This window comes from Podarcis pityusensis (genome assembly GCF_964106645.2).
Source record: "Podarcis pityusensis genome assembly, chromosome: 9".
NCBI classification, from domain to species: Eukaryota; Metazoa; Chordata; class Lepidosauria; order Squamata; family Lacertidae; genus Podarcis; species Podarcis pityusensis.
The window spans coordinates 6,615,568-6,641,953 of NC_138034.1; the positions used below are offsets into that span (position 1 = coordinate 6,615,568).

At 48.0% G+C, this 26,386-nt stretch overlaps 1 protein-coding gene across 2 annotated transcripts in view; it reads left to right on the forward strand.

Annotated features, from left to right (window-relative positions):
* The first annotated feature begins 345 nt into the window (after positions 1-345).
* Positions 346-26,386, forward strand: part of STRA6 (signaling receptor and transporter of retinol STRA6) — a 51,051-nt gene continuing 25,010 nt past the window's right edge. The window contains exons 1-7 of one of the 2 annotated variants that reach the window (XM_081019978.1): positions 346-757; positions 11,230-11,341; positions 20,572-20,650; positions 21,386-21,471; positions 22,920-23,059; positions 24,884-25,050; positions 25,593-25,721. In XM_081019978.1, coding sequence (XP_080876104.1) covers positions 11,241-11,341; positions 20,572-20,650; positions 21,386-21,471; positions 22,920-23,059; positions 24,884-25,050; positions 25,593-25,721 — 702 coding nt within the window. In that variant the 5' untranslated portion in view covers positions 346-757; positions 11,230-11,240. Of the gene's footprint in view, positions 758-11,194; positions 11,342-20,571; positions 20,651-21,385; positions 21,472-22,919; positions 23,060-24,883; positions 25,051-25,592; positions 25,722-26,386 lie in introns of those variants that run through there. The other variant, XM_081019979.1, reaches the window with a different exon arrangement.

The window sequence follows — 26,386 nt, forward strand, 5'->3', positions numbered from 1 at the left end:
TTAACCCGCAGCGCCACCCGCATCCCTCATTTATATGCTACTAGTGGTCTAAATCACTGTCTTTTCTCAGCCTAACCCACCTCACAGGGTTGTTGCGCAGATTAAATGAGGAGAAGGAGGACCATGTACGCCTCCTTGAGCTCCTTGAAGGAAGAGATGGAATATAAACGCATTAAATAAAGAAGTGAACGAATAACTCCCTCCACACTCACAACACTTATAGGCCAGAGGGATTAAGAATAGAACAGAGGGATGGACAAAATCCTTGTGGGCCGAAGAGCTTCTCTGCTGCCTTCCTAGACCAGCCGTGGAGGAGGAGAATCACAGGGCTGCTTGTTTTCAATTTTCTGATCCCTGGGCTGGCCCCCAGCCAAGCCCTTTTAGCTGTGAAGGGGATAAAGTTCTTTGCCTGGAGGAGATCCTTCACTCTTTGCCCGCCAGCTGAACTTTGCCTCCCAAGTGTGCTTCCCTGGGGCTGCCTCTCTCCCGGGATCCCCTGGTCAGATGAGGGGAGACTTGGGCTCAGATGGGCTTTGCGGAGTTCCCTTGCCTCTCAAGGCTGAACCCCAGGCAATGAGCTCTTAAGGAAAACAGGTTCCAAGGGGGCACCTCTGGGGAGGAAGGGGGAAATCAGCAGATTTTGCATGTCTTTGAACAATCTGGACTCCTCTCATCAAGTTGTTTTGTCTACCTGCTGGGGAGAAGTTAGCCTTCTCTCTCTGCTAGCCTGCCTTTGGAGATCTTGATTGCAAACAAGGTAATATTCTGTTTTACCTGCTCTGCCTTCAAACCATCTTATTTTCTTTACCAATGAACTTTGGGCTGGCCATGTGTTAAACGGTTAGCCTTTTAAAAAAGCCGCAAAAAAAAGTTCTATGTAACCACCGTACTGAACAGTAACTTTTAAAATCCCCAATTATTCAACCTGTGGGGATTGTTGTACAAAGAAAGCTGGCCGTTTTCTTTCTTATGAAAGCAGCATTCTTGGTGATCCAAAGTACAAAAGTTTTGTTTTCAAATCCTCTTTAGAATTTGTCTTAATTAGAACCAGGAAGTATTATATGAATTCTTTCCTGTTAAGAAGTCTCTCTCTCTCCCTCTCTCTGTTTGTGTGTGTGTGTGTGTGTGAGAGAGAGAGAGAGAGAGAGAGAGAGAGAGAATAAAACAAGAATTGTAACTTTTTCTGTTCAGTATAATTTAATTTCTGGAGTTCCTGAGTTTTTTCTCTTACGCATTTGCTGGGATTTACGTGTAGTTGCTGGAATTTAAATCTTCAAACACATTAAAAATTGGATGCTTTGTTTTGAGCTCTGCCAACTTCCACTTAACCCCACGCTGTCATTATCAATATGACTACTCTCCAGAGTAAAGTTTCAAAGGCATTCCGGAATATTTATGGGAAAGTTGGGGGAGCTTTTGCTTGAACAAAGACATGTTCATTGGCAGGACTTCAAAACAGGTGAAGCATCAGATTTTAACATGGGCTTGTTTTCTTGTTTTAAGAAAGAATTGTTTATGATGCTTGTATTTCAGATTTGCTAACCAATACAAAGTGGATATAAATTATATTGTAATGTACTTTTTAAAATAAAACGAGCTCCTCAGTCACCGTGATTTCCTCAATTTCCCATTCATCCCAATGGAAGCTCTCCCCCCCCCCCGCCCCAATGCAAAGGGGGCCTGATCTGAATCCGAACCTTGGCATGAGAGGTTGGGGGCTTTAACTCTTTGTCGCCCCTGTTGTGGTCCTGATCCATATTGGGCCCCTGCACTTGCTATTTGCAGCAGCTTCTATTGGAGTGAATGGGGAAAGGAGTACTTTATTATTATCTATTAGATTTCTTCCCTTTCACCTGAAGGTCCCAGGGCTGTTTACAACCACAGAAAATCAACTGAGATAATTTACAGCCAAACAATAGTGTGAGTCTCAAGTATCAAAGGCAGGGTACATCACTGTTAGGTGATGTAAGAGCAAAAGGCTAAATGCTCCACATTTGCAATTTACTTTCAAAAAACCTGTTTGTGCATTTAGCAATTGTGTGGATGGTGTCTCATCTAATTCCATTCTAAATCTGTATTTTTATTGCTCTCGTGTTACTCTGCATTTACTCTGGGCCTTCTGGAGCCAGAGCTTTATTATTATTATTGTGTGTTCAGGGTTGAAGCACGGACAGCCTTCGCCAGTGGCCGTGGTTTTGTTAAGCAGCCTCCTTGTCCAGGAAGGGCTGAACTCCAAACTCTCTTCCTACTCTGGACAGGACTCCCACCAAGCAGAGATTAAACCTGAATCACTGTGGGAAGGCTGTGATTCTTGTTTGGTTGACCTCTCCTCTTGGTGGGGGCCCCCTGAAGATTAGTGAACCAGCCTTCATCACCCACCCTGTCCATTCCTTTGATGTACCCTAAGCATATTCCAGCCCTTCCCTCTCACCCAGAGGTTAAACACTCTAAGCCTAGATGCAAAGCCTCCAACATTTCTCTGATGAAAATAAGGGCATCCTATTCCATAATAATGGGACGTGGGTGGCGCTGTGGGTTAAACCACAGAGCCTAGGACTTGCTGATCAGAAGGTTGGCGGTTCGAATCCCCACAACGGGGTGAGCTTCCATTGCTCGGTCCCTGCTCCTGCCAACCTAGCAGTTCGAAAGCACACCAAAGTGCAAGTAGATAAATAGGTACCGCTCCGGCGGGAAGGTAAACGGCGTTTCTGTGCGCTGCTCTGGTTCACCAGAAGCGGCTTAGTCATGCTGGCCACATGACCCGGAAGCTGTACGCCGGCTCCCTCGACCAATAAAGCGAGATGAGCACCGCAACCCCAGAGTCGGCCACGACTGGACCTAATGGTCAGGGATCCCTTTACCTTTATTCCATAATAATACTAATAATAATACTAATATTACTACTAATAATATTTTTATTTATTTTTATTTACACCCCACCCATCTGGGGCTGGTTGCCCCAGCCACTCTGGGCAGCTTCCAACATACACACGCACACATACACAGGAAAAGCCATTTAGAAGACTTCTTTATACAGGGCTGCCTTCGGATAGGTGAAAATCCAATAGAGTGAAAATCCAGACAGAAAAGTTGTTGAGATTCTTTTGGGAAAGTTGTTGAGCTATTTTAAAGGGAAATCGCCAAAAACAACACTGCCAACATGGGTTGCCATACATGCCGATTTTCCTGGATGTCAGCGATTTACGCTCACACACTGTTTCCGACAGCCGATTGCCAGATATGTCCAGGAAATTCTGGACATATGGCAACACTGCTTCAGATGTCTTCTTACGGTTGTATAGTTACCTATCTGTATAGTTACCTATCCTTGGCTTGAGGGGCGCATAACCGAGGTCAGCTCACAGCCATTGATGAATTTTTGCTAAATAAACAGTGAGGGCTGCACTAATCTCTATGACAACAACAACGAGATGATGCAGAGATGGTTGATTTGAATGGGCAGGTTATGGCAAGACTTTTCCTCTGCAATGTGGATGGCAAGCCGCAGTCCAACAGGTAAACCTTTTCCCAATATGACGATGCAGTTCTCTCTTTTTTTTCAAAAATTTTTTATTCATTTTATAACACAACTAAACAACACAAACAGAAAAACAAACAATACAAACAAATTATTGTCTTATTTTTTCTAAACATTGTTAGATGAGCTTCCCCAAGTCCCCCCATCTGATTTTCATTTTACCTCATCTGTAGGAGTTTACATATATCATAATTTTTAACCATTTTTTTCATCATGCTTACTTTTACCATAAAAATCTTCACATTTTATCACTTACAAATAATACTATTTTAAAATGCACTATCTTCTAAAATTTAAATATTAACATATTTTTTCAGATATTCTTTAAACTTCTTCCAATCTTCTTCCAGCGTCTCTTCTCTCTGGTCTCGGATTCTCCCAGTCAGTTTGGCAAGTTCCATATAGTCTATCATCTTCATCTGCCATAATATGACGATGCAGTTCTGAGGGGGTGAGGGGGAATTGGGCCTTTTTGCTTGGCCTGCTATCCCTGTTCTCAGAGTGGTTGTGGGAAACCAGCCAGCAGGACCCAAACGCAAGAACCACCCCCCACCAGTAGAATTCAGACACATTGCTGCCTCCCACTGCAAAGATAGAGCATGGCCATTGTGGCTAGGAGTCATCCATAGGCCTCTTCTCCATTCATTTGTCCAATTGTCTTTTAAAGCCATCTAGGTTGGTGCCCATCACTGCCTAGTTCCGTAGCTTAACTATGCACTGCTTGAAGAAGTGCTGTCTTTTGCTTCTACTACTTCTGGCCTGGGCCAACTGAAATGTTGTTTGGCCTTTGGGCCTCTGCTCTGTCAGAATATCAGGCTTCCTTCTTTCCCAGCTGAAATATATTTGGAGTCGAGAATGGATTTCATGCTCTTTATTCAGCTCATAGTGGTGAGGAGGAATGGAAGTTCCCCCACAATATCTGCTTTATATACATTATTTACACAATGGGCTGCATGTGATTGGCTAATTCCGGGATTCTCCTGTAGGCCAATCAGGTTGTGGATTCACTACCACCTGGAGCTGGATTAGGTGGCTCCTGCGGACCAATCATACTGCTGCATTGTTCTAGGACCAATCAGACTGCTGCATTCTGAATCCTATTGTTCTAGGACCAATCAGATTGCTGCATTTTGGATCCTATTTTTCTAGGACCAATCAGACTGCTGCATTTTGGATCCTATTCAACTCAGTACATAACACCAGCCCTACCTGGAGATGCCAGAGATTGAGCCTCCATCCATCTGTGCATAAAGCATGAGCTCTGCCACCAACAGGGCCGGCCCACCCATGTGGCAAGGTGAGGCAACTGCCTCAGGCACCATAATTCACCAAGGCAGCAGATCCCCATGTCCATTCTTCTTCCCTCCCTTGTTCCTGATGTAGATCTTCCCTCACCCCTTCTTCTTCTGGGGAAGCTGGTGCCATGCTTCTCCTCCCCAGCCCCTGGAAGCAGGCAGATAAGGGACAAGGCCTTTTTGACACGAGGAAATAGCAGCAGATAATGGCCAAGGTTCCAATACCACAAGAACACAGAGATAGTGCCCTATCGCAATCCCACTGCAGGCCACAACATGTTCTTAACAGGAAGCTTCCCAGACTCAGACAGGCTGCAAAACTGCTGTTTGCACTATGATTCATTATTTAATCATTTTGATGGTGACACCCTCCTTTTACTGAGGTTGGGGGCAGAGTGATGACCTCCAGATGTAATTGGACTGCAACTGCAACATCATCCCTGACCATTGGCTGTCCTTGCCGGGCTGATGGGCGTTGGAACTGAACATCTGGAGAGCATCACACCAACTGCTCTTAATCTAGGTCAGGCAAGCAAGGTGTTAGGCTGGCAAGGCTTTGCAGCCCTGTTCAGTCATCCAATGGCTTTGGGAGCCACTGATTCAGCTAGGTTTGTTCCTCCTGCCCACCTTTCACCTGTTCAGCAGGAGAAGATGCCAGGAAGACTCCACTGGTGGTGATGCTTTCATCTTCAAGCAATTCTTGATCAGTCTTCATGAACCCAGCAGGGCATAATGCTTGTTCGTTTGGGTCTCATATAAGCCACTGTTCTTTGCCCCCCACCCCATTTGTTAGACTCTTGAAAACATCTCAGTCACAGGGAAGAAAGCTGTTTAAATCAAGAGTTTGGTTTACCTGTGGCCCTCCAACCATTTGTCAGGAATGAGTTGGAATCACTCCGCATCTGGAGGGCTGCAGGTTAGCTGCCTCTAGTTTAAGCATAGATGCAGAGCATCCTTTTATGTTAAATGGAGAAGTGACAGTTTGGAATATATTGGATTTTTGCAGTCTAGTTAAATGGTGGATGGGGCCTGTGAGTCATCTCTTCACTCTCTACCTGAACTTGCCTCATATGAGATCTGAGAAGGGCCATAGTTTGGTGGCAGAGAACAGAAGGTCCCAGGCAGGAGAGACTGCTGTCTGAAACTGCCTTTGGTAGGAAATATGGAGCCAGATGGACAAATGGTTTGACTGCTTTCAGGCAACTTCCCACATGGCTGTATTTTTTAGGCACTCCAGTCAGCCCAGACAATGTAGGGCCATCTATTTCCCACTTCAGGTCTAGTTTTCATGCTACTGTGTGGATTTGTGGTGCTACACAACACCACAGCAGTTCAAAATGCTCAAACTGATGTGCAGCAAGTTGCAGATGAAAGCTAGAGCATCCTGGATTCTCAAATAGCTGTCAGGTACTCAGAACAAACATTTGGTTACAGTCAGTACTTATGGAGAGACGTGGGTGGCGCTGTGGGTTAAACCACAGAGCCTAGGGCTTGCCAATCAGAAGGTCGGCGGTTCAAATCCCCGCAACGGGGTGAGCTCCCGTTGTTCGGTCCCTGCTCCTGCCAACCTAGCAGTTTGAAAGCACGTCAAAGTACAAGTAGATAAATAGGTACCGCTCCGGCAGGAAGGTAAACGGCATTTCCGTGCGCTGCTCTGGTTCGCCAGAAGCGGCTTAGTCACGCTGGCCACATGACCCGGAAGCTGTACGCCGGCTCCCACGGCCAATAAAGCGAGATGATCGCCGCAACCCCAGAGTCGGCCACGACTGGACCTAATGGTCAGGGGTCCCTTTACCTTTTTTCTTATGGAAGTATAATATATCTGATTGAACGCATCTGTTAATTTCTGGCCCTCCCTTGGAATTGCTGGCACATAGCCGTGGTGAGTCTGAGACCCTGTCCTCACTGAGACGCAAAACCTGTGTCTGGCCCCCCCCCCCCACCTCAGATGGCAAACAGGTACCAGCAGGATGCTTCCATCTGAAGAAGAAAATAAAAATCCATGCATGAATTGGATTCTTCTTTCTGCCTCTCTTTAATTTGCAAGCAGCAAATTTTTTCCTCAGGCTGTTTCCCTGGAGAGAGGAAGAGAGAGTGGAGTGAGGGTAAAGGATAGAGAATTTGGGCACAGAAGAGTGTGGCTTGATCTGTATTAAGTCTGCAAAGCACCATGTAGCCAGACCAGGAGAACAAAGCTGTCCTGTGTGTACACAAAGCCCCAGGTCCACCTTTCAGTTGCAACAGGTGCTGCTGGAACTGAATAGCCTTGCATCTTGCCTTAATAATCCCTCGCACGTTTGCAGCTGCCTTTAGCTCTTCCAAAGCGGGTCAGGTTGCCTTCTGAGACACTTTGCCAAATCCCCCCTCCGCATCCTGGAATGGGAACTGGTTGGTATGTGAGCAGGGGAAAACAAGACTCAGCTTTTCTTGGGGTGGAGTGCAGAAGTAGTCCCACCTACCTTGCAGGGTTGTTGTAGGATAAAGCGGAGGGGGGCATTAAGTGATTTTGAGCTCTTTGCAGGAAGGAGGAGTGTGTGAGAGTTTTCTTTTGTTTTTAAAGGGTGAGGTGTTGATTGCTGAGCTGCATCTTGGTCCTTCATACATTTCTGTAGATATGTTGATTTTGTATACCTGCCAACCTACCTACCTACCTACCCTGGAACTTACTGCAATGGCTGTTATCATTTGAACGTCAACAAAATACTCTTTGGGGGTTACTTAATTCATATGAAATATTCCTGGAAAACTTTTCTGCTAGAGAAGGGTAGCTACTTTAAACACACTGCCTTAAAAAAGAGGAGGAAGATTGGCATAGAATTTGCATGTGCTTTGATGTATAAATGCAGCTTCAGATTTAAGTAGATTTAAATACAAGCCCTCTTGCCCCAGGGAGCGAGACGGGGAGCTGCCTGTCTGCCCAGCCTGCCTTCCAGGGGCAAACTGCAGGTGGGCCTCTCCAAGGCCCTTGCTTTATTTTCTAATGGATCTGTATCACTGAACTGGGCGTGAACAAGACAGCCCTTCAGTTAGAGGAAGCCTTCAAACAGACTAGGATGGTCCTCTGTAAATCAGGACATGTGGCCACCACAAAACGGATCAAAATATTGGAAGCAAGTGGACCAGTTCATGGAGGAGACAGTTATTGGCAGCTACTAGCCACAATGGTAAAGGGACGCGGGTGGCGCTGTGGGTTAAACCACAGAGACCAGGACTTGCTGATCAGAAGGTTGGCGGTTCGAATCCCCACGACGTGGTGAGCTCCCGTTGCTCGGTCCCTGCTCCTGCCAACCTAGCAGTTCGAAAGCACATCAAAGTGCAAGTAGATAAATAGGTACCGCTCCGGCGGGAAGGTAAACGGCGTTTCCGTGCGCTGCTCTGGTTCTCCAGAAGCGGCTTAGTCACGCTGGCCACATGACTCGGAAGCTGTACGCCGGCTCCCTCGGCCAGTAAAGCGAGATGAGCGCCGCAACCCCAGAGTCGGTCACGACTGGACCTAATGGTTAGGGGTCCCTTTACCTTTACCTAGCCACAATGGCTATGCTGTCTCCATAGCTGAATGTCACAGTGCGTTTTCTGGAAACCACAGAAGAGGAGAGGGCCCTTGTGCTCGGATCCTGCTTGAGCACTGGACCAGATGAGCCATTGGCCTGATTCAGCAGGTTCCTCTTACATTCTCAGATCTAGGGAATGTGGCCAGTTTGTCAATGAAACGTCTTGTTATATGGCGCCCCCTCCTCACTAATCTTTGCGTGGTGCAAGAGTCCAGGGGTATCAGTCTTCCCAGGGACTGAGTTTACTTTAGGACAATAAGACACAGACGTCTGTGGCATCTTTATGATCTATGGTTCATTTACACATGTATACAGCCTGAGTCTGGATGGAGAGTGTGTGGAGCGTTCACATCCCAAGAGGGTCCTGTTTCTTCCCATTGCTGCAGCCCCAGATTCCAAGAGACCCCCAATATCACGTGTGCTCTGCCTGCCTCCCGCCCACGCTTGCAAAATGGACCCTGTTTCTGTTTGCTTAGATTCACTTGCCAGTCTTACTCAGAACAAACCCTTTGAAGTGAATGGAGCCAACTAACTTAGGTTCATTAATTTCAGTGGGTCTACTCTGAGTCAGACATGTTTTAACAATGGCAGCCACCATCCAGGCTGACTTTCAAGCCCAGATTCCTGACTCAGCTGAGCTACCTTCTTGTTGCAACTCCTGCGCGAAGTTCAGTTGAATTGAATTAACTCCCGCTAAAAGAAATCAAAAAGCTGTTCTTGAGTCAGATCTCTTATCGTTTTTATTAAAAGCCACATGCAATATGCTCTCATTGCACTCTCTGCTCCTCCATCCCCTCCCACCCCTCAAACACTTCCCAATTCACTGTTGTGCTATTCATTTTGGCGAAAGGCAAAATGCTCTCTGGGGAGTGATGGATAGTGGGAAATGAAGAATACGCAGGGGCTTTATTGCAGCCATCAATCTCTTCCCTCACAGTCCCGATCAAAGCCTTTGCTTTCCCAGGCAGAGGTTAGGCAGAGGAGCAAAGGGATCGAGTTTCGGGCAAACGCAGGGCGGAGTGTGGACTCCATGCTGGGAGAGCAAGCAAGAATTTGGCTCTCGCAAGGCGACCACTGTGAGATGCCCCATTCATGCTTGGCATGGTCTGCGGGGAGACGAGGGGACCGTACAGATGGGAATGTGGTGGCTTGGATCCCTCCAGTCCAAAGGGTGAAGGTGTAGACCAGGCACCCCAACATGTGACCCTCCAGATGTTTTGGCCTACAACTCCCATGATCCCTGGCTAACAGGGCCGGTGGTCAGGGATGATGGGAATTGTAGTCCAAAACATCTGGAGGGCCAGAGGTTGGGGATGCCTGGTGTAGATTCTGGCTCTGAATGTGCCACCAACAGCCTGTGTGACTCCCCCCTCAGAAATTCTGAAATCCTTCCTTGTACATCTCCTTTGATTTTGGTGATCCGAATTCATAGAATCATAGAATTGTAGAAGGGATCCCAAGGGTCATCCAGTCCAACCCCCTGCAGTGCAGGAATCCCAGTTAAAACATCCATGGCAGATGGCCACCCAATCTCTGCTTACAATCCTCCAAGGAAGGAGAGTCCATCACCTCCTGAGGGAGGCCATTCCATTGTCAAACAGCTCTCATTCTCAGAAAGTTCTTCCTGGTGTTCTGGACCCTCACAAGCTACACAGTTAAACTATGGAACTTGCTCCCCCTGTGTGATGGCCTGGGACTTGGGCTCAGACTCGGAAACCAGTGGAGTCTCGGTCCACACCGGATCCTCTGCCTCAGGCAGCATCTGAACCGAGTCTGGGGCCTGATCCTGAAGAGCCCCAGCCTGCACAGGTTCCCCTGCAACAAGCACCAGCTGGTCCGAGTCAGGGGCCTGAGCCTGCCCTGGCTCCAGATGCGGGGATTACCTCGTTGCCTTCAGCTGGGCCATCAGCTGGAGCCTCAGCTTCAGGATCTGTCCTTCCAGTGAGCCCTCAGGGCTGATCTCCTTCAGAACGGATAGGTTTGATCTTCTTGCAGTCCATGGGACTCTCAAGAGTCTCCTCCAGCACCAGAGTTCAAAAGCATCAATTCTTCGGCGATCAGCCTTCTTTATGGTCCAGCTCTCACTTCCATACATCACTACTGGGAAAACCATAGCTTTAACTATATGGACCTTTGCCTCCTTAGCTACTGTTTTTTAGAAATGGAGAGCATGGTTTGGCTTAAATTGGGAGGAGTTGGGACGTGGAACCCAAGAAGTGCCTGGTGAATCAGGCCCATTGGCCCCACTTACTCCAGCATCCTGTTTTCATGGTGGCCAACCATATTCCCCCCAGGGGAAGCCCACCAGCAGGATCTGAGCCCAAGAGGCCTCTCCCATGTAAGAAGAGCCAATTTGCCCAGTCCTCTTTTAAAGCCATCTTTAATCATTTTTGCTTCAGCCCCCTCCTCCGCCCTGCTCCCGAGATTCCCATAAACCTCTGTTAAGTAAAGAAAACAATTGGTTTGGTTCATTCTGGGTCTGGCGTTCTCCGCAGTGGAGGGTTGGTGGGCAGGAACCCAATTCAACCTGCCCTTGGTTCCTTTTAATCTCCTTGTCTCATGTCATGACCCAGACTCTCCCAAGCGAGATTTTTATGGCCACGCTCTCTATTCTCCTTTGTTTTCATCAGCTGTTGAAACAGGAGTCACTTGGAGCCAAGTTCTACAGAGTAAAGTGGGAGGGAGAAAGAGGCAGAAGGAGCGAAAGGAAAGAAAGAGTTGAGTCGGATGTGTTGAGCCTCACAGCTGCCAGAGTTGGGCACAATGGGGGTTTAAACTCAGAAAGTTGACCTGAATCAGCATCCCCCCCCCCCCCGTTATTCTTTGCATTTATCCTGCCGGACAGAAGCAAACAGGATGTCTTCCCAAGGGCTGGTGACCGACGACCTTTCCATGGATGGCAACTTTGCTTATGACGATAACTGGTATATATATGACCAAAAAGGGGACCAGGATGAGTGAGTATTGCTAATTCATTTGTTTCCCAAGTATGATGTGTGTGTCACTGAGTGGGGAATCTGATTCAGTGGGGGGAATTCCAGGTCTGAAATGAATGTGCTCCTAAAAACTTTCCCTTCTTTCCAAATTTCGGTTTCCTATCTGCTCAGGATACGCCAGCATTTACTGAATGTTTGGTACCTTTATGTCCAGCATTGTACTTTATTTGACCACTACATCTCATAGCTGGTTTGGGAGGGTGTTTTGAGAGTGTTTTCTTGGGGGGCCTGCAATGGCATGTGACTACATTTGATTGCCTGACATGTAAAGGTATGTAGTATCTGAGAGATAACATACAATGGTAGGTAGTACCTTACCTTCATATTCAATGCCTGCCGAAACCATGAGTAGGTGCCAACAGATCTAAAGTACTCAAATTTTCACTGGGGGGAGGGGGAGAATACATTTTGGTGAAGTAGCAGCATATTTGCTTTAGGTAGGTCTAAGCCATGATCTGTCTTTCACCACCACCTTGCCACACTCCTTGGCAAAGTCCCTATGCCAGCCTTTTCTGTAATCTATTAATCCTCCTGTAGCCCCATTTATATTACTACTTTATCATGGTCTCCTCCTGGGGCAGAAATCATATAATCGTATGTCATGTCATGTCATATCATCATATCCATATTCTGTATTACTATTAATGTGTTTTTGGAAGTAGCCTTTTCAGTTCAGCCCCAAAGCAAATTGTATTTTGAGAACTTTCACTCCTCAAATCGAAGGCATTTTGTTGGGGGGGTGCATTTCATACAACTGCCCCCCCTCTCCGGAATACAGCTTTTTCATTTATTTGTGGCGGCTGTGGCCAGTGATCCATGCAATCTGGTGCTGACGGTGGTTCTGCTCCTTAATGGAGCTCAGGACTGTTCCCTCGCAATTCAGAGTGAGGGCGGGAATCATTCGTTTCTGATCCTGCCCTCACTCGGATATGGTTTTGTGAATGTTTCCTGCATGGCTGCAGTGTCACTTCATTAGCCTAAATACCCACCAAACAGCCTATGAACAAAGTGGTAACATTGGCCCCCCCCCAAAAAAAACCCCTACAATTAGACATCAGTTTTGATGGATAGATGTGAACTGTAGATTCTATCGGCTTGTATCAGTCTAAAGATTAGCAAATATGGCTTTATATTTGTTTCAATATTCCCATTTCATTTTCATTTATTTTAATAGCTTATTTTTATTTTTCTTCTGCTGTGGGAGCAACAAAGTCCTCTTTCTTTCTTTCTTTCTTTCTTTCTTTCTTTCTTTCTTTCTTTCTTTTACTGGATTTTTGAAATGATAGGCAAAACAAAAGTTTAATATCACTCTCACAATTAATTTGGTACCAATAAGAATGCTAAGTCTATGCGATGTTATATAGAGTTTTTCAACAACAAAAAGGGAAATAAAATAAAGACCCACAACTACACCACAGGGTCCTTTGCGGGTGCATTTTGTTGACCCCAAAATAGCCCTTTAATGTGGCCGCCAAAGGAAATGGTCTCCAGTGGGACTCCCATTTGTTCCTCTGAGCATTTGTTTTGAACCAAATGGGCTCCATTCAGTTTCGTTTTCCACTTGCTCCAAAATGAATGAAAACATAACAAGAGCCCGACTGGATCAGGCCAGTAGCCCACCTAGTGCAAGGGGCTCAAGGTGACTTACACAGTTCTCCTCCTCCCCGTTTTATCCTTACGACAACCCTGTGCAGTACACTAGGCTAAGAGTGGCCCAATGTTTGCATTTGAACCCTGCTCTCTCCCAGTTCCAAGTCCAAGACTCTTAACTGCTGCACCTAATTGGCTCTTCAGTTGGGCTGTTTGTTTTTCTTTGGGGTTTACTCATTGGTTTGAAACCTTCTGTCAAAGTCAACTGTGATTTTTGATATGAAGATTTAATAAATTCAAATAATGCTGTTTTTTTTGTTTTTGTTTAAAAACACAACATGGCATCCTGTTAAGGCTCTCATTTTCTTTAATTATTTTGTTTGTCTCATAATGTTAGTTGATTGCCTTTCAAAGCTGTTCATGGGGCAATTTACATGTTTCTTTTTGTTTAGTTTTGTAAAATCCATCCTAAATGGGGGGGGGGGGGGACACACAACCTCTAAAACTAATAAACACGTTTGGAAAAGAATAATCATAAAACAACAGGAACATAGCAACAGGATGAAATAGTGCTGACTTTTCTACAAAATGAAAAACAAGGTGAAATAACACTTCAGGGAGAAAGCATTTATGGGAATCATAGAATTGTTGAGCTGGAAGAGATCCCGAGGGTCATCTAGTCCAACCTTATGCAATGCAGGAATCACAGCTAACCCCAATTTACTCCAAAGCCACAACGGAAAAAGCCCTGCTTCCTGAAGGATGACAATAATCATAATCATAATCATAATCATAATCATAATCATAATATTTCTTGTTCCTCCCATGAACTGGATCTGAATGGGTCTGAAGGTGGCATCTTGCTGGATCCATGAGCAACTCCCCAGGGTGGCAAAAAACTGAATTGCACATGGCAGCTTCTCCAGGGAGCCCTGGGCTCCCTCCTCCCACCCAGGCTGGCCTCTGGGTCCTCCGGGACAGGAAGACGTGTAGGTGGGCTTCCTGTTCCAGTTGAGCCTTGCTTGAGCATCCAGGTCTCCCTGAGTCCTGTGTGTTCCTATATCCTTAATTCCTGACTTCCCGCCTTGATCCTGACTCCTGGTTTATTATCCTTTTCAGTTCTGGCTGCTGGCTGGACTGGATTCACAGAACAGCTGCGCAGCCACTAGTAAAGGTAAAGGGACCCCTGACCATTAGGTCCAGTCGCAGATGACTCTGGGTTGTGGCGCTCATCTCGCTTTATTGGCCGAGGGAGCTGGTGTACAGCTTCCGGGTCATGTGGCCAGCATGACTAAGCCGCTTCTGGCAAACCAGAGCAGCGCACAGAAACGCCGTTTACCTTCCCGTAAGAGCAGTACCTGTTTATCTACTTGTACTTTGACGTGCTTTCGAACTGCTAGGTTGGCAGGAGCAGGGACCGAGCAACGGGAGCTCACCCCATTGTGGGGATTCGAACCGCCAACCTTCTGATCGGCAAGTCCTAGGCTCTGTGGTCTAACCCACAGCGCCACCCGCGTCCCATGCAGCCACTACAGGTGGGCTAAACAGGTTGCAGAATCTTTTACTGGCTTGGATTCAAGAACTAGACCAGAATCACAGCTGAGCCTGAACCAAAAACCGTAGCTTGAAACAGGCGTCAGGAATCACCAGATGTGCAAATGTAGGATGGATTGGCTTAACAGCAGGCCATGTGAAATGGATTTAGGGTTCTTGGTAGACCACAAGTTTAAAGTGAGTCAACTGTGATGCAGCAGCAAAAAGGCCAGTGCCATTCTAGGCTGCATCTACAGAAGTCTAGTGTCCAGATCAAGAGAAAGCGTAGTGCCACTCTATTCTGCCTTGGTCAGACCACACCTGGGGTCCTGTGTCCAGTTCTGGGCACCCCAGTGTAAGAAGGCTATTGCCAAGCAGGAACATGCGCAGAGGCAGGTGACTGAGATGATAGAGTCTGGAATCCAAGACCTTTTGAGGAACCATTAAGGGAACTGGGGGGACCCGGGTGGCGCTGTGGGTTAAACCACAGAGCCTAGAACTTGCCGATTAGAAGGTTGGTGGTTCGAATCCCCACAACGGGGTGAGCTCCCGTTGCTCGGTCCCTGCTCCTGCCAACCTAGCAGTTCGAAAGCACGAAGTGCAAGTAGATAAATAGGTACCGCTCTGGTGGAAAGGTAAATGGCGTTTCCGTGTGCTGCTCTGGCTCGCCAGAAGCAGCTTAGTCATGCTGGCCTCATGACTGACAAGCTGTACACCGGCTCCCTCGGCCAATAAAGCGAGATGAGCGCCACAACCCCAGAGTTGGTAATGACTGTACCTAATGGTCAGGGGTCCCTTTACCCTTTAAGGGAACTGGGGCTGTTTCGCCTGGAGCAAAGAAGACTGAGATGTAGCCTGAGAGCCATCTTCAAATATCTAAAGGACTGTCACATGTAAGATGGAGCAAGCTTCCCTTCTGCTGCTCCAGAGGGGAAGATCCAAAGCAACAGATTCAAATGACAAGGATGGAGATTCTGGCAAAATATCAGGAAGAACTTGCTGGCAGCAAGAGCTGTTCAACAGGGAAGGAGAATCCCTTGGGAGGTTGTAGACTCCCTTTCCTTGGAGGTTTTCAAGCAGAGGTGGGATGGACCCCTGTCAAGGGGGCTTTAGCCATGATTCCTGCATTGCAGGGGGTTGGCCTTTGGGATCCCTTCCAATGCTACAATTCTATGTTCCTAAAATGAGGTGCCGAGTGAGTCAGCTGGGCCTTGCTAAACAGCATGACCAGGAGTGGGCACAAAGCTCCTCTTTGCATTCAGATCCCAGGAAGACTTGGACTGCAGCTTCATTCATCGGCCGTAACTTGATCCCTGTTTGGGTTTGGGTGAAACCAGAAGCACTGCAAAGTCACAACAAAGAGCCAAATTGTCCCTTTCTCTAGGTCAGCATCCTGCTGCTCCTCTCTCCAGAAAGTTTGTTCTTGTTAGACTTTACCAGGGAGGGTAAAAGGTAAAGGTAAAGGGACCCCTGATCATTAGGTCCAGTCACGGACGACTCTGGGGTTGCAGCGCTCATCTCACTTTACTGGCCAAGGGAGCCGGCGTACAGCTTCCGGGTCATGTGGCCAGCATGACTAAGCCGCTTCTGGCGAACCAGAGCAGCGCACGGAAATGCCGTTTACCTTCCCGTCGGAGCAGTACCTATTTATCTACTTGCACTTTGATGTTCTTTCGAACTGCTAGGTTGGCAGGAGCAGGGACTGAGCAACGGGAGCTCACCCCATCGTGGGGATTCGAACCACCGACCTTCTGATCGGCAAGCCCTAGACTTGCAAAAAGAAAAGAGAGACCCAGTCTTGCCCTGCCCTTTAAATCCGACCAGTAGCACTGCCACAGAGTGCACCGTAGTATCTGCAAGATGCTGCAGAAACAGTGGCGTGAAATATTTCTTTGTTTGCTGGCTTACTATTACATTTATATCCCATGTTTTTCTCCAACGAGCTCAATGTTACATACATGGTTGTCCCCCGCCTACGTGTCCTCATTTAATCCCCACAACAATCCTGCAAGGTAGGTTAGACTGAGAGGCTGTTTGCCCCCAAATGAGTTTCCTAGCTGAGTAGGGGATTGAACCCTGGATTCCCAGGTCCTAGTCCTCAATTATCCCCACCTTATCCCTATAAGGGATGTGGGCGGCGCTGTGGGTTAAACCACAGAGCCTAGGACTTGCCGATCAGAAGGTCGGCGGTTTGAATCCCTGCGATGGAGTGAGCTCCTGTTGCTTAGTCCCTGCTCCTGCCCACCTAGCAGTTCGAAAGCACGTCAAAGTGCAAGTAGATAAATAAGTACCACTCCGGCGGGAAGGTAAACGGCGTTTCCGTGCGCTGCTCTGGTTTGCCAGAAGCGGCGTAGTCATGCTGGCCACATGACCCGGAAGCCGTCTGCAGACAAACGCCGGCTCCCTCGGCCTATAGAGCTAGATGAGCGCCGCAACCCCAGAGTAGGTCACGACTGGACCTAATGGTCAGGGGTCCCTTTACCTTTACCTATCCCTGTGAAGTAGGTCAGCCTGAGAGCGGGTGACTGGCCCAAGTGGCCAAGTGGGGATCCCAAGTCCTAGTCTGACACTCTTGCCATTGCACCACAGAGGGCAGGGCAGTGTAGTTCAGCTGGGTTCCCAGTGCTCTGTGTGGCTGGCAGTTACCCAGGGGTGAGGCCAGGGAACAGGGTGCAGCAGCAGGACTTTTGGGTCGGCTCACCCCCCACCCTCTTGGAAAGAGGCAGCTACGCAGAGCTTTGGGAAACCCAGAAAGAAACACTATCCGACCTGTGCCACCCCAACAGCCACGACTGTGGTATCTTGGAAAAGCGACCATTCTAAAGAGGTGAGTTTCTTGCTCTGGGCCACAATCCTGGCAAAAAGCAACCTTGCCCGCAGCAACAACAAGTGGCTAGCAAAGTCCCTGGTTTCAGATAGGTTGGTTTCTTCCAAGCCAATTTCCCAGTTCTTGGCTTCTTCCCAGGGTGGGGACTGGGGAGCCTCGGGTCCAGGTGGGCCAAATAAGAACATAGGAAGAGCCTGTGGGGTCAGACCAGTGGCCCATCTAGTCCAGCTTCCTGTTCTCACAGCGGCCAGCCAGATCATAGAATCGTAGAATGATAGAGTTGGAAGGCACCCCAAGGGTCATCTAGACCCACCCCCTGCAATGCAGGAAACCAGCAAGGAGGACCCGAGCACAAGAGTCTCCTATCCTGTGGCTTCCAGCAACTGGCATTGAGACGCAGTCCTGCTCCGACTGTGGAGGCTGAGCAGAGCCACCATGTGACCCTCAAGTCCTCTCTAGAGCAGGGGTCAGCAACCTTCTTCAGCTGTGGGCCGGTCTACTGTCCCTCAGACCATGTGGGGGGCCAGACTATATTTTGAAAAACAGCCTTGGTCCAGTATACCTGAAGGAGCGTCTCCACCCCCATCGTCCAGCTCTGAGGGCCTTCTGGCGGTTCCCTCACTGCGAGAAGCCAAGTTACAGGGAACCAGGCAGAGGGCCTTCTCGGTAGTGGCGCCCTCCCTGTGGAACGCCCTCCCACCAGATGTCAAAGAGAACAACAACTACCAGACTTTTAGAAGGCATCTAAAGGCAGCCCTGTTTAGGGAAGCTTTTAATGTTTAAGAGACTATTGTATTTTAATATTCTGTTGGAAGCTGCCCAGAGTGGCTGGGGAAACCCAGCCAGATGGGTGGGGTATAAATAAATAAATAATAAATAAATAAATAAAAATAAAAATGATCGAATTCCTATGCCCCACAAATAACCCAGAGATGCATTTTAAATAAAAGCACACATTCTACTCATGTAAAAACACGCTGATTCCTGGACCGTCCGCGGGCCAGATTTAGAAGGTGATTGGGCTGCTTCCAGCCCCTGGGCCATAGGTTGCCTATGCCTGCTCTAGTGGGTCCCTAGAGCAGGGACCCACGGTAAGGGCCACTTACGTTCCTCTGACCACGTTTGCGTGTGTCCACCACCCCCGCTCTGTAGCTTCTGGAAGGTTGTCCATGACAAGTTGTGGCCCCTGAGATGAGAGGGCTTCCTCATCTCCGCCTTCTTCTAAGGCCTCCCAATTCCCAGAGCGCAGGGCCAGCCCAAGACATTTTGGCACCTGAGGTGACCCATAAAAGGCAATCCTCCTCCCCACCAGAAAAGAAGGGGTGAGTGAAGATCTACACCAGGAACAAGGGGGATATTGTAGTTTGACATGGGGATCTGCTGCCTCTGTGGATTCTGCCGCCTGAGGCGGTGACCTCACCTTGCCTCATGGGTGGGCCGGCCCTGCCAGAGCGCCCTATGAAGAGAGGCTGACTGTTAAACCCCTCTGGGAACTGTAGTTTTGTGAGAGGAACGGGGCTCTCAGCACCCACAACAAACTGCAGCTCCCAGCATTCTTTGGGGGCAGCCATGACGGTCTAAAGTGGTGTCATAGCACTTTCCATGGAGGGCATGAGCCTGGCCTAAGCGGGCTCCACCTGCCATTGCCTCTGATGCCCCCCAAGGGGCTCCAGCTCATAGCTGTCAACTTTTCCCTTTTCTTGCGAGGAATCCTATTCGGAATAAGGGAATTTCCCTTAAAAAGGGGAAAGTTGACAGCTATGCTCCAGCTGCCCTGATGCTCCTTTGCTCATTGTTTGCAAATAGATGCTTGGCTCCATCTCCTGATTCCACCCAGCCTTTTTCTCTGACAACATGGTAGGTGCCAGGGTCAACTTCTCCAGCCTTTTCAGCCCCCCGCTGCTTAGCAAAGTCCCCTCCCTCCCTCCCTCCCTCCCTCCAGTAATGTCCCTTGGGACCCACCTGAACTAATTCCTTATCCGCCATGGTGCATTTCCCAGCTCTTCAAATAAATTTCCACGGTTCTCCATCTCCCTTAGTTGAACCGTGTTATGCATATTTAGCGCCTTTAATCTCTTGCTCACAAAACCAGTTCTTTTAACACCCCTTCGGTTAATTTGGTTGCTCCTTTAAAAAAAAATCCCTTTAATTTTAATATATATTGCCTCCCATTAACATAAGATATGTAAGCTCTGCCCTCAAACCCCTATTTTCCAAGGAACCAGAAAATGGCTTTGCATGCATGACATAGATTTATCTCCCTGCTTGGTTAATATAGTGGCACACATATACCAGAGGTTTCCTAGAATAAGTATTTTACCCCCTGAGGGTGGAATCTTTGTGCAAAATCCTCCTTTTAGCTGGGCACAACTTATTGGATTCCGTTTTACACGTTTGCGTGTTCAGACCCAGAAACCTCCCCCCTAAATAAATTCACACTTGACTCAAATTTTTTATTTGGTTTTTTGCAGAATTTAGGCCACAACTTTATTGATTACAGCAAGTGACTGGTTGTACAGGCTCTGGTTTGACTAGCTCCCTGCCATGCAGGTAGCGCTGACCCAGGGTTCCAGCATAGGTCAGCCAAGGGTGAATACCTGGATAAGTGGAAAGCTGGGCACAGGCTATCTCCACTACCCAAATGTTCACCTGGACTCAGGCACGGGCACAACCCCCTCTTAGGGGTTGACCAAACCATCAAGTCCCTGGATTCCTTTAACGGAATACCCTTCACATCGGGATGGTGAGAGCGTTCTCCCATCCCTATCACCTGAACCAGAGCCTATCCACAACCTTACAAGTTGTGACAATTTGCTACGCAGCAGGTGAAACCCAAATGGCAACAGCCAATCAGCCAAGTGGGGAAAATTCCTGCCGTGCTCCTGTCCCAATGACAGACGACGGCATAGCAAGGTCAAGCGCAAAATGCCCTAAAAGTAGGGAGAGGTGGGCGGGTGTTCCGAATGCATGCGCTGAAAGAGGAAGCTCTGGGTCACGTGCATGGGCATAAATAGGTCTCTCGAACCATTTGGACTGCGTCCCATTGGCCAGATTGCACCCAGCTTCGAGGGACCTACCAGTCGGGTGTTGTGGCTGACCAATTGTACCCACCCACAACCCAGGGTGTTGCTTGTCCAGGTCTCACCACAATACATGCCCTCTTTAAGGGAGTTCCATAGTCTAACTGTGCACCGCTTGAAGTGAATGTTATTTTAAACATTTGCATTTCTCTTTCATATAGCATGACTCCTGAAGTTATCCCAGACTGCCATCCCACCATCCCTTATGACCTCTACCACGCCTGCATGGCTCCAGTATCAGTAAGTATTTCCCAAGTCGTCTCCTGCTAATGAAGCTCACAGACAATTTTTCAAGAAGATGAAGTCATACTGGAGACATCACTGTGAGCAGAGAAGAGGAGAGGTGTGGCTAACTTGCCTGCAAAGTTTAATTTCATTTGCAAGTGACATTTGTGAAACTAAACTGAAATGTTATGTCAACTATTTTCTATAGCATTGGTGTATCATGTTTCTCGTTTATGTAAAAGGTCTTCCATTGTTATTATTTCATAGAGCTGAAGCATAATGGTGGATACTTATTGATCTATTCAAAAATATTTCTAAACTGCTTAATATTTTTTTTATAAAAATGTTAGGGGTATATGGCAGTACGAAACATAACAAGACACTAAAATCATCTAATGAAGCAGAGCTTTAAAAGTACCATACCCAACTACCAAAGCCAATCCAAACGGTTTGTCTCTGCAAAGTGAGTAACTGAAGTTGCTTCATGTACAATGGAGAGAAGGGCTTTCCAGAGTGTAGGAGAAACAGCGGAAAATGTCTGTTTTCAAGTCAGCACTCTAATGTATTTCGTAGTCAAGTAAAAGTAAAAAGAAATCAACATCTCGGCAGTCTCATGAGGGCCCTGCTATAAACCCATAAGCCCTTGGCTCCTGGAGCTGCCACATTTTATATTTATCAAGATGGGATGGAGCTGTGCAAACAACAGTCTTTGTTGCTCTCATTGAATCCACACCACTTCCTCTCTTGCAGCTGGCTGTCTTGCTGATTCTCTCTCTGCTGGTGAAGCGGAAGAAACTCTATAAAAATTGTTGGGATGGAGCCCCTGGACTGCTAAGGTACCCTCCACAGCCCAGATGCAGCCTAGGGAGGGAGGACGTGGTCTTTTGCTGTCTCTGAGCTAAGATTGACAATTGTCATTCATCAGGTTGTGAGTTCTTAAGGTGGCAAATCGGGTGGCGTGTGATTGTGGTAGGACCATCAAAGGCAGAGGCAGGTCCAAGGGGTGCTTCCCATTGCCTGGCATGTGTGTAGGCTGCATGAGCTTTGCCCTACATAGTTCTTTGCTGCCTCCCCATGTAGTAGAAGGTGAACAATTTATGCAAAAATAAGCAGATTTATGTGGGTCGGGCTAATGAGCACAATGTAATGTATGCAGGTTGTGGAAGGCTTGCTTATACATTTCTATGCCACCTTTCCTCCAAGGAGCTCAATACGGCACATATGAAACGCCCCCCCCCCCTGTTTAATCTGATAACAACAGCCCTGTGAGGTAGATCAGGCTCAGGGGCAGTAACTGGCCCCCAGAGTCACACCCAGGGAGCTTCATGGCTGGGTGGGAGATTTGAACCCAGGTCTCTCCCAGGTCCTAGTCCTCACTTAATCTCCACAACAACTCTGTGTTGTAGGTCCTGCTGAGAGGCAGGAACTGCCCCCCCCCGGGCACACCCAGTGAGTTTCATGCTGGAGTAGAGATTGGAACCCTGGTCTCTCCCAGGTCTTAGTCCAACGTTCTAACCACTACGCAACTAGTAAAATGGATGTGTATACATCTGGGTAGGGAGGCTACTTCAAGCAGAGGGCCACATTCTCTTGTGGACAGCCTTCCAGGGGCCACATACTAGAGAAGCAAGAGGTATTGCCAGAGGAATAGCAGGCTCTGTGAGGGATGTGGCAACAGGGACCATGGCATGGTCACACTTCCCAGGATTGCAGTGTTGCACCTCTCTGTGCCCTTTGGTGGAAGGGGCAGCCCACAGCTCAGCGGTAGAGCATCTGTCTTGCATGCAAAAGGTCCCTGTCTCAACTGCGGTCATCTCCGGAAAAGGGTCAGGTCACAGGTGACACGTAAGGGCCCTTCATTGCTCTAGACGCTGGACAGTCACTGCCAGTTAGAGCAGGAAACGCTGCAAAAGCTGGGTTAATCGCTTAAGCGGCTATTGGGCAGTTTCCTAAGCCACCTGAGTTCAGCCATTCACACCTGCATATAGCAAGTGAGAAAAGCTCAGGTGTATTTGGCTTCTCCTACCTAGGTGCAATTTTTGGAAACAACCAAAGCCATTTGTGCAGATTCTTGTCCGTGCACAGCATGAATGCATTGAGCACACCCCATCGTTGCAAAAGCTGAACACGGAAATGGTATGGATGCACTTCAGTCTCCACTCTGGGCCTGCAGTGTGTCTGCAAGTCTGCAGAGTTTGTGCGGAGGGCAGCCCTTCTGCAGAGATGTTCCGCTGGTGCAAATGGGTCCTTTTTTTAATCATTCTCGTCTTTGTTCCTCCTTAAGCCCTGTGCATTTCCTGGAAGAGGAAGGTCACAAGGGGCTGTCTGTGGCAGTTTTTGGCATCCTCTTCTCCTCCTTATGCATCCTGGTTCTGGATAGCGACCCTCTGCCCTTCATCTCCGGCTCCTCGACCCAGAATCGAGGTAACACTGAGAGTTCTTGTTTTATTATTATTATTTACCGGTATATCCTCCTTTTCACTAGAGCAGGACTCAAGGCAGCTTACATAAATCAAAACAGCCCAGATAAAATGTTGTTGTTGTTGTTGTTTAGTCGTTTAGTCGTGTCCGAGTCTTCGTGACCCCCTGTACCAGGGCACGCCAGGCACTTCTGTCTTCCACTGCCTCCCGCAGTTTGGTCAAACTCATGTTTGTAGCTTCGAGAACACTGTCCCACCATCTTGTCCTCTGTCGTCCCCTTCTCCTTGTGCCCTCCATCTTTCCCAACATCAGGGTTTTTTCCAGGGAGTCTTCTCTTCTCATGAGGTGGCCAAAGTATTGGAGTCTCAGCGTCAGGATCTGTCCTTCCAGTGAGCACTCAGGGCTGATTTCCCTAAGAATGGATACGTTTGATCTTCTTGCAGTCCATGGGACTCTCAAGAGCCTCCAGCACCATAATTCAAAAGCATCAATTCTTTGGCAATCAGCCTACTTTATGGTCCAGCTCTCACTTCCATACATCACTACTGGCCAGATAAAATACAGAAAGCTAAAAACTTACACAAGAGAATTGTTTAAAAGTAGTTAAACTCTGATAGAATTAAAGTGATATAAAGCCAAATCTATTAAAAAACAGATAATAAAATTGGCACAGCGCTATAAAAAGCCCATTCCTTTATATAACAACTGATTCCCCAAAGCCTGTCAGAACAGAGCCATCTTCACCTGCCAATGGAAGGACCACAAGGAGGGAGCCAGTCCAGCTTCTCCAGCAAGGGACTTCCAAAGTTGTCTGGGAGCAGCCACCAAGAAGGCCCTGCCCCATGTCATCACCAAGCATGCCTGTGAGGGTGGCAGGACCAAGAGAAGCCCCCCTGCCCCGCCCCACCCCGCCCCGCCCCACCTCAGAGCCCAGGCAGGTTTATAACGGAGAATACAGTCTTTAAGCTGTATAGGACTTTATAGCCCTGTATAGTCATAACCAGGTTGCTTCCATGGGCACAGTAGAGAGCCCTTCTTCAGTGTTCTACACCAGGCATAGGCATGTCCAAAGACTGATTCGGGGGCCTGCCGGTCGGTGTAATCCGGCCCCTGTGGTAGTTTATTTCCTGGGTTAAAATCCTTTAAAAAGGTCAACAATTTCAACCCTAAAAAAAGGTTAACAACTTTGGTTGGCCCTCATGCCCTCATGGCCCTTCACTTCATCACATCTGGCCCTCTTTGGAAAAAGTTTGGACACCACTGGTCCACACCATCTTTTTTAATTTTGTGTATTGACATTCAGGGCTCCCAAAGCTGCATTGTGTCTGCAAGATTTATACATTGAGAATGTGGAGAATGTGAAGACCCCTGCTGTATCAGAGCCAAGATCCAGCATCCGGCTTCTTGCAGTGGCCAAACAGTTGCCTCCAGGCAGAAATGGCCCAAAATTGAGAGAAATGCAACTTCTGAACTAAACTTTTAAAAAGTGGACCTGTAAGAAATTTGCCCATCCCTATCATACAGTCCTGGAACTGCAGAGTCAAAGTCCAACCCCCCTGCAATGCAGGAACCCCTAAACTAGAAGCCACACTGCCTTGGCAGCTTATGCACCAGCACCTGTCGTTCTTCCAAGGGAGTAGCTTCCAAGGAGCTCTTTTGCATGGGGGAAACTGATGCAGCATCTTCAAGGGACGTTTGTGGGAGCCCCATCGCTGACTCCACCCTGCATGCTCTCGGCATGGCCTGCCTTGCTGAATTGCCTCTGTTTGTTGTCCAGCTGAGGCTCTTAACCTCTGCCCTTCTCTCCCCCTTGATCTCCCTCTCCAGAGTACTGGAAGATCATGGCTTTGCTCTATTACCCTGCCTTCTACTACCCCTTAATTGCATGTGCTACGGTCAGACACAGAGCTGGGTACTTCTTGGGCTGCCTGCTGTCCTGGTGCCATTGCGTGGTCCATCTCTGGCAGAAGGTGGAATGCCCTCAGTCGCCCAAGGTAAAGACAACCGGGGAGGCTGGAAGGCCCTGAGGTTTGGTTGGCACGGGCCAGTTCTAAATGGCTGCAAGGAGGAAGCCCGTTCCTGGAGAGACTGGCTGCTGCTTTGCAGGAGGGGTGGGCAAGAACACCTGTCCGTGTTCTCAGCAATATATGATGCCCATAATGGCACCATAGCTGTGTGTGCCTGGCCCATCTTTGCAGATCTCAAGACCCAACTGTTGGCAAAGAAAGGGCTTGCTGGGAATCAGGAGCCAGGAGGTCGGTGAGGCAAGGAGCCTCTTCAAGGGCTTTCAGCTCAGGATCTACTGATAGGGCGTGAAAGCAGAGGGCCCACCCGCAGGTGGTACCAGAGGCAATGACAGGCAATCAGCAAATTCTAGTATTGTCCCTACCTTCCTCTTCCTCCCTGCTGGGTTCTGCAAGGGTTGTAGAAACTTGCTGGAGTTATCCAGCAGAGGGAGAGTTGTCGCTTGTAATGGGATTTATGAGTTGAACACAGGTTTGTCTTTCTTGCAGCCGTTCTCTTTGTCTCTGCTCAGATTTATAGGTACTATTCCCTGCTTTCTTATCTCCCCATCATCCTGTGCCTTGTGGTTTTGAGCCTTTGGTATCCTGCACAGCTTGTCAAGAGCTTCAGAGAGCAGAAGAGGAAGAAAGTGACGGTGGAGGTAAGGCATGGCAACATCACTGGGTCAAACAAGAGGAAGATACGTCTCCGGGTGCTGGTGTAGACTGAGTGGAGCAGGGATGGGAAACCTCATCTCCTCCAGATGCTTAATTATAAGAGTACTTGTATACCAATATATAACACACATATGGTTTACACAACAATGAAAACACAAAAGCCGTACACAGTTAAAAACATTCAAAAGGCTAGAAACAGACCACTATAAACCAAGGTGGAAAGATGCATTCTTAATTGCTTGCCCAGCAGAATAGAAAAGTTTCCAGTAAGTTGGCACAGAATGCGTCTGCTGACTCTCCAGTGGTGGAGAGTTCCACAGGGCCAAAGGCTCTGTCGCTTCTTGTTTTCAAGTGAGCTTCACCAACTTGGGGAACAGCCAACCACATTCCTGCAGGTGATCTCAGCGGGATAGAAGGGTTCAGGCAAACCCTGGACCTAAGTTGTTTGGGGCTTTATAAATTAACGCAAGGACCTTACACCTGTCTCAGTAGTAGATGGGCAGCTAGTGCAGCTGTCAGCAATCTGGTCACAACATTTTGCACCAGCTGGAGCATCTGAACCAGGACCAAGGGCAGTTCCACACAGGGTGCATTGTGGTAGTTCAGCCTCAAGGCTTACGTGTGAACTACAATTCTGGGACTCCAACCC